Source organism: Drosophila takahashii, chromosome X, assembly GCF_030179915.1.
Source record: "Drosophila takahashii strain IR98-3 E-12201 chromosome X, DtakHiC1v2, whole genome shotgun sequence".
In the NCBI taxonomy this organism is placed as follows: domain Eukaryota; kingdom Metazoa; phylum Arthropoda; class Insecta; order Diptera; family Drosophilidae; genus Drosophila; species Drosophila takahashii.
This window is the reverse complement of record NC_091683.1, coordinates 11,654,111-11,668,718: the sequence shown is the minus strand read 5'-3', so window position 1 is coordinate 11,668,718 and position 14,608 is coordinate 11,654,111. Positions and strand designations below refer to the sequence as shown.

The window sequence follows — 14,608 nt, the reverse complement described above, 5'->3', positions numbered from 1 at the left end:
ATATCTCTAGATTTCTAGACTATAATAATCATTTTCTGGGGATTTAATAGAAAGAAATTAATAATTCTAATTAATTTGTAAAGGTTTATCGTTTCTTTCCCATCCGACAAGAGATTCCCAGATAATATAATGCCTGCCAAAATAATGTAAAGAAAATATCACTATTTAGAACTTTTGTATCGCGGCAATTTTCAACTTGTTGGTCAATCGCAGGCCGGCGATCTTCGTGGCTGGTTGGCCTTTCATATTTATTGTCTGGGCGACAGAGGCGTTCCTTAGAAGGGGTTCAATGAAAATACGGGCCAACATAAAGAGACATAGTTCGGTGTTTATTTGTTTTCTTCCTTAAGTGACTACGAATAAAATAGCAACAAAGGGCCCAGAGGTTTAACCCCGTGGCCCAAACAAAACCCATTCATTCACAACAAACACTCGCTCATTCACACGCGAATAAAAAAAAAAAACGCTTAAGTATTCACAAGTTCACTGAATCTCCCCGGTGATCAGCTTCTTCAGGGTGCACTCGCCGGCGCCCAGCTTGTGGAGGATGGCCAGGACCTCCTCGCGATACCGATCCATGTGGCCCATCTCCTCGGGGGTGTACTCCTCGCGGTCGAACCTCGTCATCCGCCAGATGACGTTCAGCTTGGCCTCGATGAGCACGTAGTTGGAGGAGGGACAGAAGCGCGGGCACATCTCGTTGATGAAGTGGATCATGTCCTGGACGCTGCACGAGTTGATCCGGTTGTTGATGGTGTTCAGGGCGAAGTCCTGGTACTTGGCCATCTTCGAGTGCGGAAACACGTTCTCGCAGGTGATGCACCGCCAGTCGGGCTGCAGGGTGCGAGTCTGGACGGGAATCACCAGGCTGCGGCAACCCTGTTCCCGGCAGAAGAGCGCCGACAGGTAGGTTCCGTTCTCCTGCAAGCAGATATGGGTTAAAGGATTAGTGGATCAGTGGGGGTCTGGGGTTCTGGGGATCAAGTGGATCAAAGATCTCTCCCTTTGGCGGGTTCAATGTCCGCCTCTGTCCATTCACGGCGTTCAGTTCATTCCACTTTGAATCGAAATCGAATTCGAAACCGAAACTGAAATCAAAATTAGCATTCGGTGTGTCATGCTCATGGAAGTTTCGGGGGGTGTGCGTTAAAATCCGATAAATGGGCATTAAATAAAGCTGATCTATGGATCAGCCAGTTCTTCAAATGGGGTAAACAAATGTATAGAGGAAATATATATGCCAAACATAAAATGTGCTATTTAAGGTTCGTTGCATGTAGGGTTGCCACCCTATAGTAAATCTTGAGAAGCTACAACTTTTGAACGAGAAAACCGGTTTCTTTGTTTTAAACATTAAAAATTGTAATATAAAGTTTCAATATTTCTATGGAAATATATCCTTTTTTAACATTTAAGAAATAAGGTTTTATAGCCCATGATTTTTTGTCTACTTCACTTTGCTAGCTCATAGCTCATATGTTTTCCAAAGCACAAGTAATTGAATTACAAAATCCATCAGGGAGCCCTAATAACCATTTTAAGGGCCAAAAGTGCGTGCCATATTTTTACCCCCCTTTTAGGCGGCGCCCCTGTGCCCCGGGCTGATGCAAATCATAGAACTAATTTAATTAGGGAACGCATTTGTGTCAGGTGGCCTGGCCAGCGGCCACTGCCAACGCCAGAGGCCATTATTCAACTTATCCCCGAGCGGCAGAAGAGCGGCCACATAAATAGCTGTGGCCGGATATGTGGATCGTACGTGCATATATAGATGGGTATATATCTGTAGACAACCCTACGCTCTAGAGAGCCCCGTTGACATCGACGTTGGCCAAGAAAATTTTGGTCGAAACTCAAGTGAAATGCTTTCATATTTCAATAATTGCTTTTTGTTTTCAGCCCGACAGATTGCGTTGCTCTCACGTTTGTTCTTTTGGTTTTGGTTTTAGTTTTGGTTCGACTTTGGAGTTGTGTATCTGGCGGATACACATGCTCGAGACTAAAAAAGAACTTGCGTTTCACGGGAAAAAGAAAAAAGTTATCCAATGAGAGATGGCTAAGTAAATATTAAATGGTTCATATTCGAAGACCTTGAATTTTAGGGAAAAAGATTACCAAAGATAAATCCTAATAATGTTGGGTTAAGTATTTTATTGTCAGAAGAACTAGACTAGAATGTGTAATTATATCCATTGAAAGCTTCTACTAAAAATGTTTATTTAGAATTTAGAATTCCCAACGTTTGGAACCCATTAAAGCTTTTGCTGAAAGTTATAAATTACTAGATTACAGGGCAATTGAGGTCAAAGTAAAGACATTAATAAATATCAATGAAGAAGTTAGTTTTGGAGATCGGAAGGGTCAAGAAGATCCAAGTAGATTATGTGATTTCAAGAGGAATAATAAAGAAATCTTGGATATCATGGAAATTTCCGAGTTTTGTGTTGGCTAACCCCCAAGAAGGATGAAGAAAGGATTGCTCCCCAAAGATAGCTCCATTCCTACTCACTGTATTGTCGTGGCACCGCGAGCAGTCGCAGGCAAAGTGCTTGGTCATCTTGAGGAAGATGTTGCGGGTGAGGTTGCCCCAGAGGATCTTGGTGTAGGTGGTGGTGATCTCGCCGCCCCTGGGAATGTCCCTGGCGGCCCGAACCACCGCCAGCCGGCCGTTCTCGAAGTAGTGGCTCGCATTGGGGGTGCACTCGTGGTTCATGATCGCCGTCAGCGGGAAGAGGCCCCGCAGCAGCGTCTCGTGGCCGCCGGAGCGGCAGGGAGCCTCGAAGGCGTTCGTGTTCAGCACGCCCACGATGCGGAACAGCTGGTCCATGAACTGGCGATCCGTGGTGGGGAAGTTCCTGAAGCACTGGGCCGCCTTGATGATCTCCCGTCGATAGGCCCGCTCCGCATTCGCCTGCATGGCGTCCACCAGATGCCTTTGCTCCTTGCCCAAATGGAAGACGCGCACGGCGGTGAGGATGCGCAGCGAGAGCGGATTGACCTGCTCCTGCTCGCCCTCGGCATCCGCGTCCTTGGGCTGCCAGCGGCGGAAGTGCTCGCACTCCGCCCGGTGCTCCTCCGAATCCGAGCAGGATTCACAAACGGGAAGGGTGCAGCGATGCCGGCACAGGAAGCCCGTCTGCGGCAGCGTCTCGTGGCAGCAGACGCAGCTGCTCAGCTGGCCCTTCCTGGCCGTCGGTCCCGTGACCAAAGCCCGCTCCTGGAAGATCAGCTCGCCGGCGGCAATGTCCCGGGTGGCAAACACCCCGCGACCCGCCACCTTCGAGGAGGATATGGTCCAGTTGGGCTGCTCCTGGCGCAGATCCCCCAAATGGGCGTCTATCAGCTCGGCCAGCTGCTCGGGCGTCGTGTTGCGACAGGGCGCCATGTGGGCCCCCAGGGCGGCCAGGGTGGTGTCCCCCGCTCGGGGGGATTGGGTGAGAGCGGACATGGCTAGGACGGCGGCGGACGATTGACGGACGGAACTGCGGCGAACCAACGCGTCGCGCGGCAACTCGGCGAGTGAAGATGTCTCCGCGCAGCCGAGCGGTCTATGCGGGAATGGGAATAGCAGCGATATGGCGACAGCGACGACAGCAGCAACATGAGCAGCAGCAGCAGCAGCAACAGCAGCAGCAGCAACACCCAGTACAACAGCAACACCCAGCACAACAGCAACAACTGACTGCCGACTGCTGACAGTGGAACCAAGCCACCAAAGCAGCGACGCTTATGACGTGGACACGCCGACGCCCTCGAAGAGCATTAGACACAACTAAAAAAACACAAATTAGAGGCATCCAACGGGGGGAAATCGGGGGGAGGCAGAAGGGGAGAAAGGGGCTGGGCAGGGGGACGACAACAACAACAACAGCGACAGCGACAAGAGTCAAATATGATTTTTCCAAGGCACACGCACACTGAAAACACACACTCGCCGCCAAGTTCCCACATACGAAAACAAAAATTACATTTCTTTCAAGGCGAAATTTTTAAATACATAAAAAAAAAGGGTTTTTGGATTTATACACTGTTTTATAACAGATAAGGGACCATTCTTTTGATCTCTATAGCTATTAAAAATATTAAAAAAAATCATTTTTATGGAAATTTTACTATTTTTTGTGAATTTTGGCAAAAAATAGCAAAAAATGAAAAGTTCTAGGTTGAAATCAATTAAAAATTTACTTACGAGTTCAACAAGGCACAGTATTTCACATGTATACCATTATTTCCATTCATTTGACCAAAATACTGATTTATTTTGGTGAAAATTAGATTCTGGTTTTTTGGTAAAAATTCAATTGAGCAATATTGAAACGATTTCGAAATCGGGAACTTGGAGCTACTTGGTGCGCCACTGGGAAATAGAGACATTTGGCTGGGACGACGCAAAGCGGATTTTGCTTTTGACTCTTATTCAATTTGTGCTTGAGCTGTTGTTGTTTTGTGGTTGCTATTGTTGCATTCAATTGGATTCGCCAAAGGGGGTGGCTAAGGGGGGTGGCAGTGGGCCGAGGGGTTGGGACAACGAAGAAAAGAGCATTGATGCAGCCATCAGCCATCAAAGAACATTTCCCGCTGTCAATTTGTTCGCCAAACACCTCAGCGTGGCAGCTCCTCCTCCTCCATCTGCGGTTGGTTATGGATGCCATAAAGTGAAGCGAAGCCATAGGAGCACCACCCACCACCCACCTCCCATCAGCCCCACAACCCATCCCCAAACGATTTCTGCCGGCGCCACCCTACACGGCAATCTGAGCAGCTGGAAAAATTATTTGCGGAGATGCAGCGCCACTGATACGAGGCGTGTTTGTCTCCCACGCTGCTACACTGGGCAAAAATATTTATTTCAATTTAAAATGTTTCCTAAAATTATACAGTTTACCACTGGGATACACAATTTTTAATTTCAGGAACTTTTAAGATTGTGTAAAAAATTGTAAAATCGTAATGTTCTTAGTTTGATAATCCCTTTTTAAACCCACATTATTTTAATACTTTAAGGGCCTAAATATATTTGCATTTCTCCAAAAAATTATTTTATTCCGGAATTGGCATTTAGTGTAGCCCACTTCCCATGGCTTCCACTACAAATGGCAGTGCGTGTGGCCAGGACATAAATTAAGACATCGCCGGCCAAGGAGTTGCGTGTTTCAGGGAAAAATGGAACGCAGAAAACGAGGTGAGCGCCGTGATACGTGGCCAGGTGGGAATGGCTCCACTCCTCACCTGTGCACCTTCCGTCGCGAATGTCACGCATTGTCACATATCTCCTTCTGCCACGCCCCTTTCTCTGCGCACATACGTAAATCAGCTGTAAACTTTTATGGTACACCGTTTGCCTACATTCCAAGTCTATTTTCACTTTTTACGCCCGTTTTATTGGTCCAATCGAACGGAAGGCAAGTGTTCGTTCCACACTTGAATGCCAAATATCAAAAGGAGTGGAAAACAAACTGACAGAATAAAATCATTATTTCTATTGCTTTGGCCAAAACTTTTCTTTATTTCTGCCAAAAATTCTGTTTGTTTCCTACACGAAAAAGACTTAGGCTCAGATGACACATTCAATTTTTAACGTCAATTTATTGTAGCAATTTTTCTTAATGGGACTTCAAACGCTTTCCGTGTGATTTTCGAAAAATAAAATTTTCGTCAATTTTTATTTTTTTTATAAGGGGGTACCCCATGATTTTTTGGGAAAAATTAAAAACGAATAAAATGTCTAGGTTTAAATGCCAATCGAAAGGAAATTTAATAACGCGTTCAAAAAGGTATGACAATCCATACTTTGAATCAGTAGTTTTTTTGTTTTAGCGAAAAAACTACCTTGTTTTTTTTTGCAAAATTCGAGATTTCAGTTTTTGACAAAAATTGGAATTTTTTTCTTTCGGTTTTTTTGGTGTAACTTGGCCAAAAATGGTCCTACACCAAAAATGCATACTGTTTTGAAAAGATAACAAAATTTGCAATAAATCCATAACACTTTCCGTGTGATTTTGGAAAAATAAAATTTTCGTCAATTTTTAATTTTTTTATAAGGGGGTACCCCATGATTTTTTTCGAAAAATTAAAAACGAATAAAATGTCTAGGTTTAAATGCCAATCGAAAGGAAATTTAATAAGGAGTTCAAAAAGGTATGACAATCCATACTTTAAATCAGTAGTTTTTTTGTTTTAGCGAAAAAACTGCCTTGTTTTTTGTTTGCAAATTCCAGATTTCAGTTTTTGACAAAAATTGGAATTTTTTCTTTCGGTTTTTTTGGTGTCACTTGGCCAAAAATGGTCCTACACCAAAAATGCATACTGTTTTGAAAAGATAACAAAATTTGCAATAAATCCATAACACTTTCCGTGTGATTTTGGAAAAATAAAATTTTCGTCAATTTTTAATTTTTTTATAAGGGGGTACCCCATGATTTTTTTCGAAAAATTAAAAACGAATAAAATGTCTAGGTTTAAATGCCAATCGAAAGGAAATTTAATAAGGAGTTCAAAAAGGTATGACAATCCATACTTTAAATCAGTAGTTTTTTTGTTTTAGCGAAAAAACTGCCTTGTTTTTTTTTGCAAAATTCGAGATTTCAGTTTTTGACAAAAATTGGAATTTTTTCTTTCGGTTTTTTTGGTGTAACTTGGCCAAAAATGGTCCTACACCAAAAATGCATACTGTTTTGAAAAGATAACAAAATTTGCAATAAATCCATAACACTTTCCGTGTGATTTTGGAAAAATAAAATTTTCGTCAATTTTTAATTTTTTTATAAGGGGGTACCCCATGATTTTTTTTCGAAAAATTAAAAACGAATAAAATGTCTAGGTTTAAATGCCAATCGAAAGGAAATTTAATAAGGAGTTCAAAAAGGTATGACAATCCATACTTTAAATCAGTAGTTTTTTTGTTTTAGCGAAAAAACTGCCTTGTTTTTTGTTTGCAAAATTCGAGATTTCAGTTTTTGACAAAAATTGGAATTTTTTCTTTCGGTTTTTTTGGTGTCACTTGGCCAAAAATGGTCCTACACCAAAAATGCATACTGTTTTGAAAAGATAACAAAATTTGCAATAAATCCATAACACTTTCCGTGTGATTTTGGAAAAATAAAATTTTCGTCAATTTTTAATTTTTTTATAAGGGGGTACCCCATGATTTTTTTCGAAAAATTAAAAACGAATAAAATGTCTAGGTTTAAATGCCAATCGAAAGGAAATTTAATAACGCGTTCAAAAAGGTATGACAATCCATACTTTGAATCAGTAGTTTTTTTGTTTTAGCGAAAAAACTACCTTGTTTTTTTTTGCAAAATTCGAGATTTCAGTTTTTGACAAAAATTGGAATTTTTTTCTTTCGGTTTTTTTGGTGTAACTTGGCCAAAAATGGTCCTACACCAAAAATGCATACTGTTTTGAAAAGATAACAAAATTTGCAATAAATCCATAACACTTTCCGTGTGATTTTGGAAAAATAAAATTTTCGTCAATTTTTAATTTTTTTATAAGGGGGTACCCCATGATTTTTTTCGAAAAATTAAAAACGAATAAAATGTCTAGGTTTAAATGCCAATCGAAAGGAAATTTAATAACGCGTTCAAAAAGGTATGACAATCCATACTTTGAATCAGTAGTTTTTTTGTTTTAGCGAAAAAACTACCTTGTTTTTTTTTGCAAAATTCGAGATTTCAGTTTTTGACAAAAATTGGAATTTTTTTCTTTCGGTTTTTTTGGTGTAACTTGGCCAAAAATGGTCCTACACCAAAAATGCATACTGTTTTGAAAAGATAACAAAATTTGCAATAAATCCATAACACTTTCCGTGTGATTTTGGAAAAATAAAATTTTCGTCAATTTTTAATTTTTTTATAAGGGGGTACCCCATGATTTTTTGGGAAAAATTAAAAACGAATAAAATGTCTAGGTTTAAATGCCAATCGAAAGGAAATTTAATAACGCGTTCAAAAAGGTATGACAATCCATACTTTGAATCAGTAGTTTTTTTGTTTTAGCGAAAAAACTACCTTGTTTTTTTTTGCAAAATTCGAGATTTCAGTTTTTGACAAAAATTGGAATTTTTTTCTTTCGGTTTTTTTGGTGTAACTTGGCCAAAAATGGTCCTACACCAAAAATGCATACTGTTTTGAAAAGATAACAAAATTTGCAATAAATCCATAACACTTTCCGTGTGATTTTGGAAAAATAAAATTTTCGTCAATTTTTAATTTTTTTATAAGGGGGTACCCCATGATTTTTTTCGAAAAATTAAAAACGAATAAAATGTCTAGGTTTAAATGCCAATCGAAAGGAAATTTAATAAGGAGTTCAAAAAGGTATGACAATCCATACTTTAAATCAGTAGTTTTTTTGTTTTAGCGAAAAAACTGCCTTGTTTTTTGTTTGCAAATTCCAGATTTCAGTTTTTGACAAAAATTGGAATTTTTTCTTTCGGTTTTTTTGGTGTCACTTGGCCAAAAATGGTCCTACACCAAAAATGCATACTGTTTTGAAAAGATAACAAAATTTGCAATAAATCCATAACACTTTCCGTGTGATTTTGGAAAAATAAAATTTTCGTCAATTTTTAATTTTTTTATAAGGGGGTACCCCATGATTTTTTTCGAAAAACTAAAAACGAATAAAATGTCTAGGTTTAAATGCCAATCGAAAGGAAATTTAATAAGGAGTTCAAAAAGGTATGACAATCCATACTTTAAATCAGTAGTTTTTTTGTTTTAGCGAAAAAACTGCCTTGTTTTTTGTTTGCAAATTCCAGATTTCAGTTTTTGACAAAAATTGGAATTTTTTCTTTCGGTTTTTTTGGTGTCACTTGGCCAAAAATGGTCCTACACCAAAAATGCATACTGTTTTGAAAAGATAACAAAATTTGCAATAAATCCATAACACTTTCCGTGTGATTTTGGAAAAATAAAATTTTCGTCAATTTTTAATTTTTTTATAAGGGGGTACCCCATGATTTTTTTCGAAAAATTAAAAACGAATAAAATGTCTAGGTTTAAATGCCAATCGAAAGGAAATTTAATAAGGAGTTCAAAAAGGTATGCCAATCCATACTTTGAATCAGTAGTTTTTTTGTTTTAGCGAAAAAACTTCCTTGTTTTTTTTTGCAAAATTCGAGATTTCAGTTTTTGACAAAAATTGGAATTTTTTCTTTCGGATTTTTTGGTGTAACTTGGCCAAAAATGGTCCTACACCAAAAATGCATACTGTTTTGAAAAGATAACAAAATTTGCAATAAATCCATAACACTTTCCGTGTGATTTTGGAAAAATAAAATTTTCGTCAATTTTTAATTTTTTTATAAGGGGGTACCCCATGATTTTTTTCGAAAAATTAAAAACGAATAAAATGTCTAGGTTTAAATGCCAATCGAAAGGAAATTTAATAAGGAGTTCAAAAAGGTATGACAATCCATACTTTAAATCAGTAGTTTTTTTGTTTTAGCGAAAAAACTGCCTTGTTTTTTGTTTGCAAAATTCGAGATTTCAGTTTTTGACAAAAATTAAAATTTTTTCTTTCGGTTTTTTTGGTGTCACTTGGCCAAAAATGGTCCTACACCAAAAATGCATACTGTTTTGAAAAGATAACAAAATTTGCAATAAATCCATAACACTTTCCGTGTGATTTTGGAAAAATAAAATTTTCGTCAATTTTTAATTTTTTTATAAGGGGGTACCCCATGATTTTTTTCGAAAAATTAAAAACGAATAAAATGTCTAGGTTTAAATGCCAATCGAAAGGAAATTTAATAAGGAGTTCAAAAAGGTATGCCAATCCATACTTTGAATCAGTAGTTTTTTTGTTTTAGCGAAAAAACTGCCTTGTTTTTTTTTGCAAAATTCGAGATTTCAGTTTTTGACAAAAATTGGAATTTTTTCTTTCGGTTTTTTTGGTGTAACTTGGCCAAAAATGGTCCTACACCAAAAATGCATACTGTTTTGAAAAGATAACAAAATTTGCAATAAATCCATAACACTTTCCGTGTGATTTTGGAAAAATAAAATGTTCGTCAATTTTTAATTTTTTTATAAGGGGGTACCCCATGATTTTTTTCGAAAAATTAAAAACGAATAAAATGTCTAGGTTTAAATGCCAATCGAAAGGAAATTTAATAAGGAGTTCAAAAAGGTATGACAATCCATACTTTGAATCAGTAGTTTTTTTGTTTTAGCGAAAAAACTGCCTTGTTTTTTGTTTGCAAATTCCAGATTTCAGTTTTTGACAAAAATTGGAATTTTTTCTTTCGGTTTTTTTGGTGTCACTTGGCCAAAAATGGTCCTACACCAAAAATGCATACTGTTTTGAAAAGATAACAAAATTTGCAATAAATCCATAACACTTTCCGTGTGATTTTGGAAAAATAAAATTTTCGTCAATTTTTAATTTTTTTATAAGGGGGTACCCCATGATTTTTTTCGAAAAATTAAAAACGAATAAAATGTCTAGGTTTAAATGCCAATCGAAAGGAAATTTAATAAGGAGTTCAAAAAGGTATGACAATCCATACTTTAAATCAGTAGTTTTTTTGTTTTAGCGAAAAAACTGCCTTGTTTTTTGTTTGCAAATTCCAGATTTCAGTTTTTGACAAAAATTGGAATTTTTTCTTTCGGTTTTTTTGGTGTCACTTGGCCAAAAATGGTCCTACACCAAAAATGCATACTGTTTTGAAAAGATAACAAAATTTGCAATAAATCCATAACACTTTCCGTGTGATTTTGGAAAAATAAAATTTTCGTCAATTTTTAATTTTTTTATAAGGGGGTACCCCATGATTTTTTTCGAAAAATTAAAAACGAATAAAATGTCTAGGTTTAAATGCCAATCGAAAGGAAATTTAATAAGGAGTTCAAAAAGGTATGCCAATCCATACTTTGAATCAGTAGTTTTTTTGTTTTAGCGAAAAAACTTCCTTGTTTTTTTTTGCAAAATTCGAGATTTCAGTTTTTGACAAAAATTGGAATTTTTTCTTTCGGATTTTTTGGTGTAACTTGGCCAAAAATGGTCCTACACCAAAAATGCATACTGTTTTGAAAAGATAACAAAATTTGCAATAAATCCATAACACTTTCCGTGTGATTTTGGAAAAATAAAATTTTCGTCAATTTTTAATTTTTTTATAAGGGGGTACCCCATAATTTTTTTCGAAAAATTAAAAACGAATAAAATGTCTAGGTTTAAATGCCAATCGAAAGGAAATTTAATAAGGAGTTCAAAAAGGTATGACAATCCATACTTTAAATCAGTAGTTTTTTTGTTTTAGCGAAAAAACTGCCTTGTTTTTTGTTTGCAAAATTCGAGATTTCAGTTTTTGACAAAAATTAAAATTTTTTCTTTCGGTTTTTTTGGTGTCACTTGGCCAAAAATGGTCCTACACCAAAAATGCATACTGTTTTGAAAAGATAACAAAATTTGCAATAAATCCATAACACTTTCCGTGTGATTTTGGAAAAATAAAATTTTCGTCAATTTTTAATTTTTTTATAAGGGGGTACCCCATGATTTTTTTCGAAAAATTAAAAACGAATAAAATGTCTAGGTTTAAATGCCAATCGAAAGGAAATTTAATAAGGAGTTCAAAAAGGTATGCCAATCCATACTTTGAATCAGTAGTTTTTTTGTTTTAGCGAAAAAACTGCCTTGTTTTTTTTTGCAAAATTCGAGATTTCAGTTTTTGACAAAAATTGGAATTTTTTCTTTCGGTTTTTTTGGTGTAACTTGGCCAAAAATGGTCCTACACCAAAAATGCATACTGTTTTGAAAAGATAACAAAATTTGCAATAAATCCATAACACTTTCCGTGTGATTTTGGAAAAATAAAATTTTCGTCAATTTTTAATTTTTTTATAAGGGGGTACCCCATGATTTTTTTCGAAAAATTAAAAACGAATAAAATGTCTAGGTTTAAATGCCAATCGAAAGGAAATTTAATAAGGAGTTCAAAAAGGTATGCCAATCCATACTTTGAATCAGTAGTTTTTTTGTTTTAGCGAAAAAACTGCCTTGTTTTTTTTTTGCAAAATTCGAGATTTCAGTTTTTGACAAAAATTGGAATTTTTTCTTTCGGTTTTTTTGGTGTAACTTGGCCAAAAATGGTCCTACACCAAAAATGCATACTGTTTTGAAAAGATAACAAAATTTGCAATAAATCCATAACACTTTCGTGTGATTTTGGAAAAATATAATTTTCGTCAATTTTTAATTTTTTTATAAATTTAATTTTTTATAAATTTGCAATAAATCTATAACACTTTCCGTGTGATTTTGGAAAAATAAAATTTTTGCTATATCTGATGTAGCCTTAAGCTACGTTTGCGCCGTATGATAAATTGATGATAAATTAATTCCCCGAAAAAAGAGTAGCCTAACCGAAATACTCGACAAATTTGAAATGATTTCTCATTGTCTGGCTGGTTTCTAGGTTTTCCGCTTTAAATCTTAAAGAATTTGCGCACAAATCGTATATTTAAAGGCACACAAAGCGAGGAAAAATAAGGAGGAAAAGCAACTTGCCGGTGGATTGACGTGCGACTGGGTCAAAGGGGTATCGAAACGAGGGAGGCTGTGGAGGGAGGAGGCTGTTTTGACGTGATATGCGATCTTTGACAGCGACCGAATTCGAAATTCGAATAAATGAGTAATGGAATGTGGTGTTGGGTGTGAGTACTTGAACTAGTTGTGGCGCCTCCATTTCGAGAATATTGGCAGATTGCCCGAAACGTAAACGCATCAGACAGACAATAAAAGATAACGGGTATGGTAAAATTACGGGCAGATCTAATAAGTAGTTCCATTCCAACGAGATGTCATTCAGAAACGAAATGAATATTTACATGTGTGGTGTCATGCGGTTCCTGATTACTCTTCTGTGAGCTTTTCTAGGGAATAATAGGAGTACTCACTGGAGGCCGTTCTTCTATGTGGCCCATTTTGGGGATCATCTAATCATCTCGGTTTCTCGAGGCATTTGGCCAGCTGCCTAGCCAGAATCATTCACTTCGTCGCATTAATTAAGTGCTTGCAGTGCCGCGGCCTAAATCCAGGGGCGTCTTATATAGGGGGGTTGATTTTCAGCAGGAAATACTTAAATTTATTGCAGCACTTATGTTAACCCAAGTATTTCCAGATATTCCACACTCTTTATCTTCAATAGTTGGCATATATCTCCACTTACTGCGCCAAAAATACCCCCCATGCGTACGCCCCTGGGCTGACATTCTTTGGGGCCCAACCGATGAAGCTATTTTGGTGGCACTTCTCAACGATTGCGACACTCGCGCTCCCATTCGCCCATTGCCCATTTGGGATGCAGTTGCCCATGCAAATCCAAGCCAATCCAATCCAATCCAATCGACAATCAGCCAACTCACCGTGGGATCCTGGCAACGGACGCACCTGCACATGAAGTGCTTGGTCATCCCGAGGAATATCTTTCGGGCCAGCGTCGACCAGAGCAGCTTGGCATAGGTCATGGTGATCTCGGCGCCCTGGGGAATCCGCTCGGTGGCGCAGACCACGATGGTCTCGCCGTTCTCGAAGTGGTGGGCCGCATTCGGGGTGCACTGGTGGTTGAGGAGACCCGCCAGCGGGAAGAGGGCCCTCACCAGCACCTCGTGGCCCCCAACGCTGCTCCGGCTCTCGAAGGCGTTCGTGTTGAAGGCACAGATGGTGCGGTAGAAGTAGTCCAGCATGTCCTGCTCGCGCGGAAAGTGCTCGAAGCAGTCGGCGGCCCGCTGGACCTCCTGCATGTAGTAGCGATCCATGTTGGCCTGCATGGCGTAGAGCAGCTTGCGGCCCGCTTCGTCCAGGAAGAAGCAGCGCACCACGCTGAGGATCCGCAGGGCGCGCGGCTCGATCCTCTGGCTCTCCAGCGGCTTCCACTTTCTGAAGAGCTTGCACTCCAAGGCGTGACGCTGGGAGCTGCGGCAGTCGGAGCAAACTGGGAGCCCGCAGCCCGCCGGACAGAGGGCCTCGGGGTCCGTGGAGCCCGGGATCAGGCGGTAGCAGAGGGTGCAGGTGCGCAGATTGGTGGACCGATGCGCGGTCGGACCCACCAGCAGCGTGTGCTCCCGGAAGAGCTCCTCGCCGGGCGCAATGTCCCGGGTGGCAAAGATGCCGCGGCCGGAAATGGGCGAGTCGGCCACGCGCCACGAGGGCTCCTTCTGGCGCAGCTCGCCCAGGTGCTGGTCTATCAGGTCGGCCAGCTCCTGCGTGGAGGCGCTGATGGTCATCTGCTTCGAGGATCGCGGCTCCTCCTCCTCCTTCTTCGCGGGAACACCAGCTGCACCGTTGGACATATCGATCGGCTGTGGAAAAGGGCAACTCTTTCTCTCGATTCCGCCGATTAACGAAACGCAACTGACCGTCGCCGCAGCGGAAACTCTCTGATCGCGCGAGTTTTCAGCGGACAGCTAATTATAGTGCGGCTCTCGGATTTCCCGACTGCTCGCTGGACAGGCACAGCTGGCGGATATGCGGCCGTCGATATGTAAACACAAGCCTTTTATTAGCCAGCGAACTTAACCCACTGACGGCCCACGGGGTGGTAAGGGGCATAGTAAATATTTATACATAAATTATTTTTAAATAAATATATTTGTAT

The 14,608-nt window shown here is 39.2% G+C and overlaps 1 protein-coding gene across 2 annotated transcripts; it reads right to left on the bottom strand.

Annotated features, from left to right (window-relative positions):
• Positions 1–285: 285 nt before the first annotated feature.
• Positions 286–14,369, bottom strand: SmydA-8 (SET and MYND domain containing, arthropod-specific, member 8). Of its 2 annotated transcripts, none has more exons than XM_017140199.3 (2): positions 13,377–14,369; positions 286–921 (listed from the first exon to the last, which is right to left on the bottom strand). In XM_017140199.3, the coding sequence occupies exons 1-2, from the start codon at positions 14,301–14,303 to the stop codon at positions 484–486; spliced, it is 1,365 nt and encodes a 454-aa protein (XP_016995688.2). In that variant the 5' UTR covers positions 14,304–14,369; the 3' UTR covers positions 286–483. The 2 variants fall into 2 exon arrangements, with proteins under 2 accessions (XP_016995688.2, XP_070075162.1); XM_070219061.1 differs by lacking the exon at positions 13,377–14,369 and adding an exon at positions 2,510–3,456.
• Between the last annotated feature and the right edge of the window lie 239 nt (positions 14,370–14,608).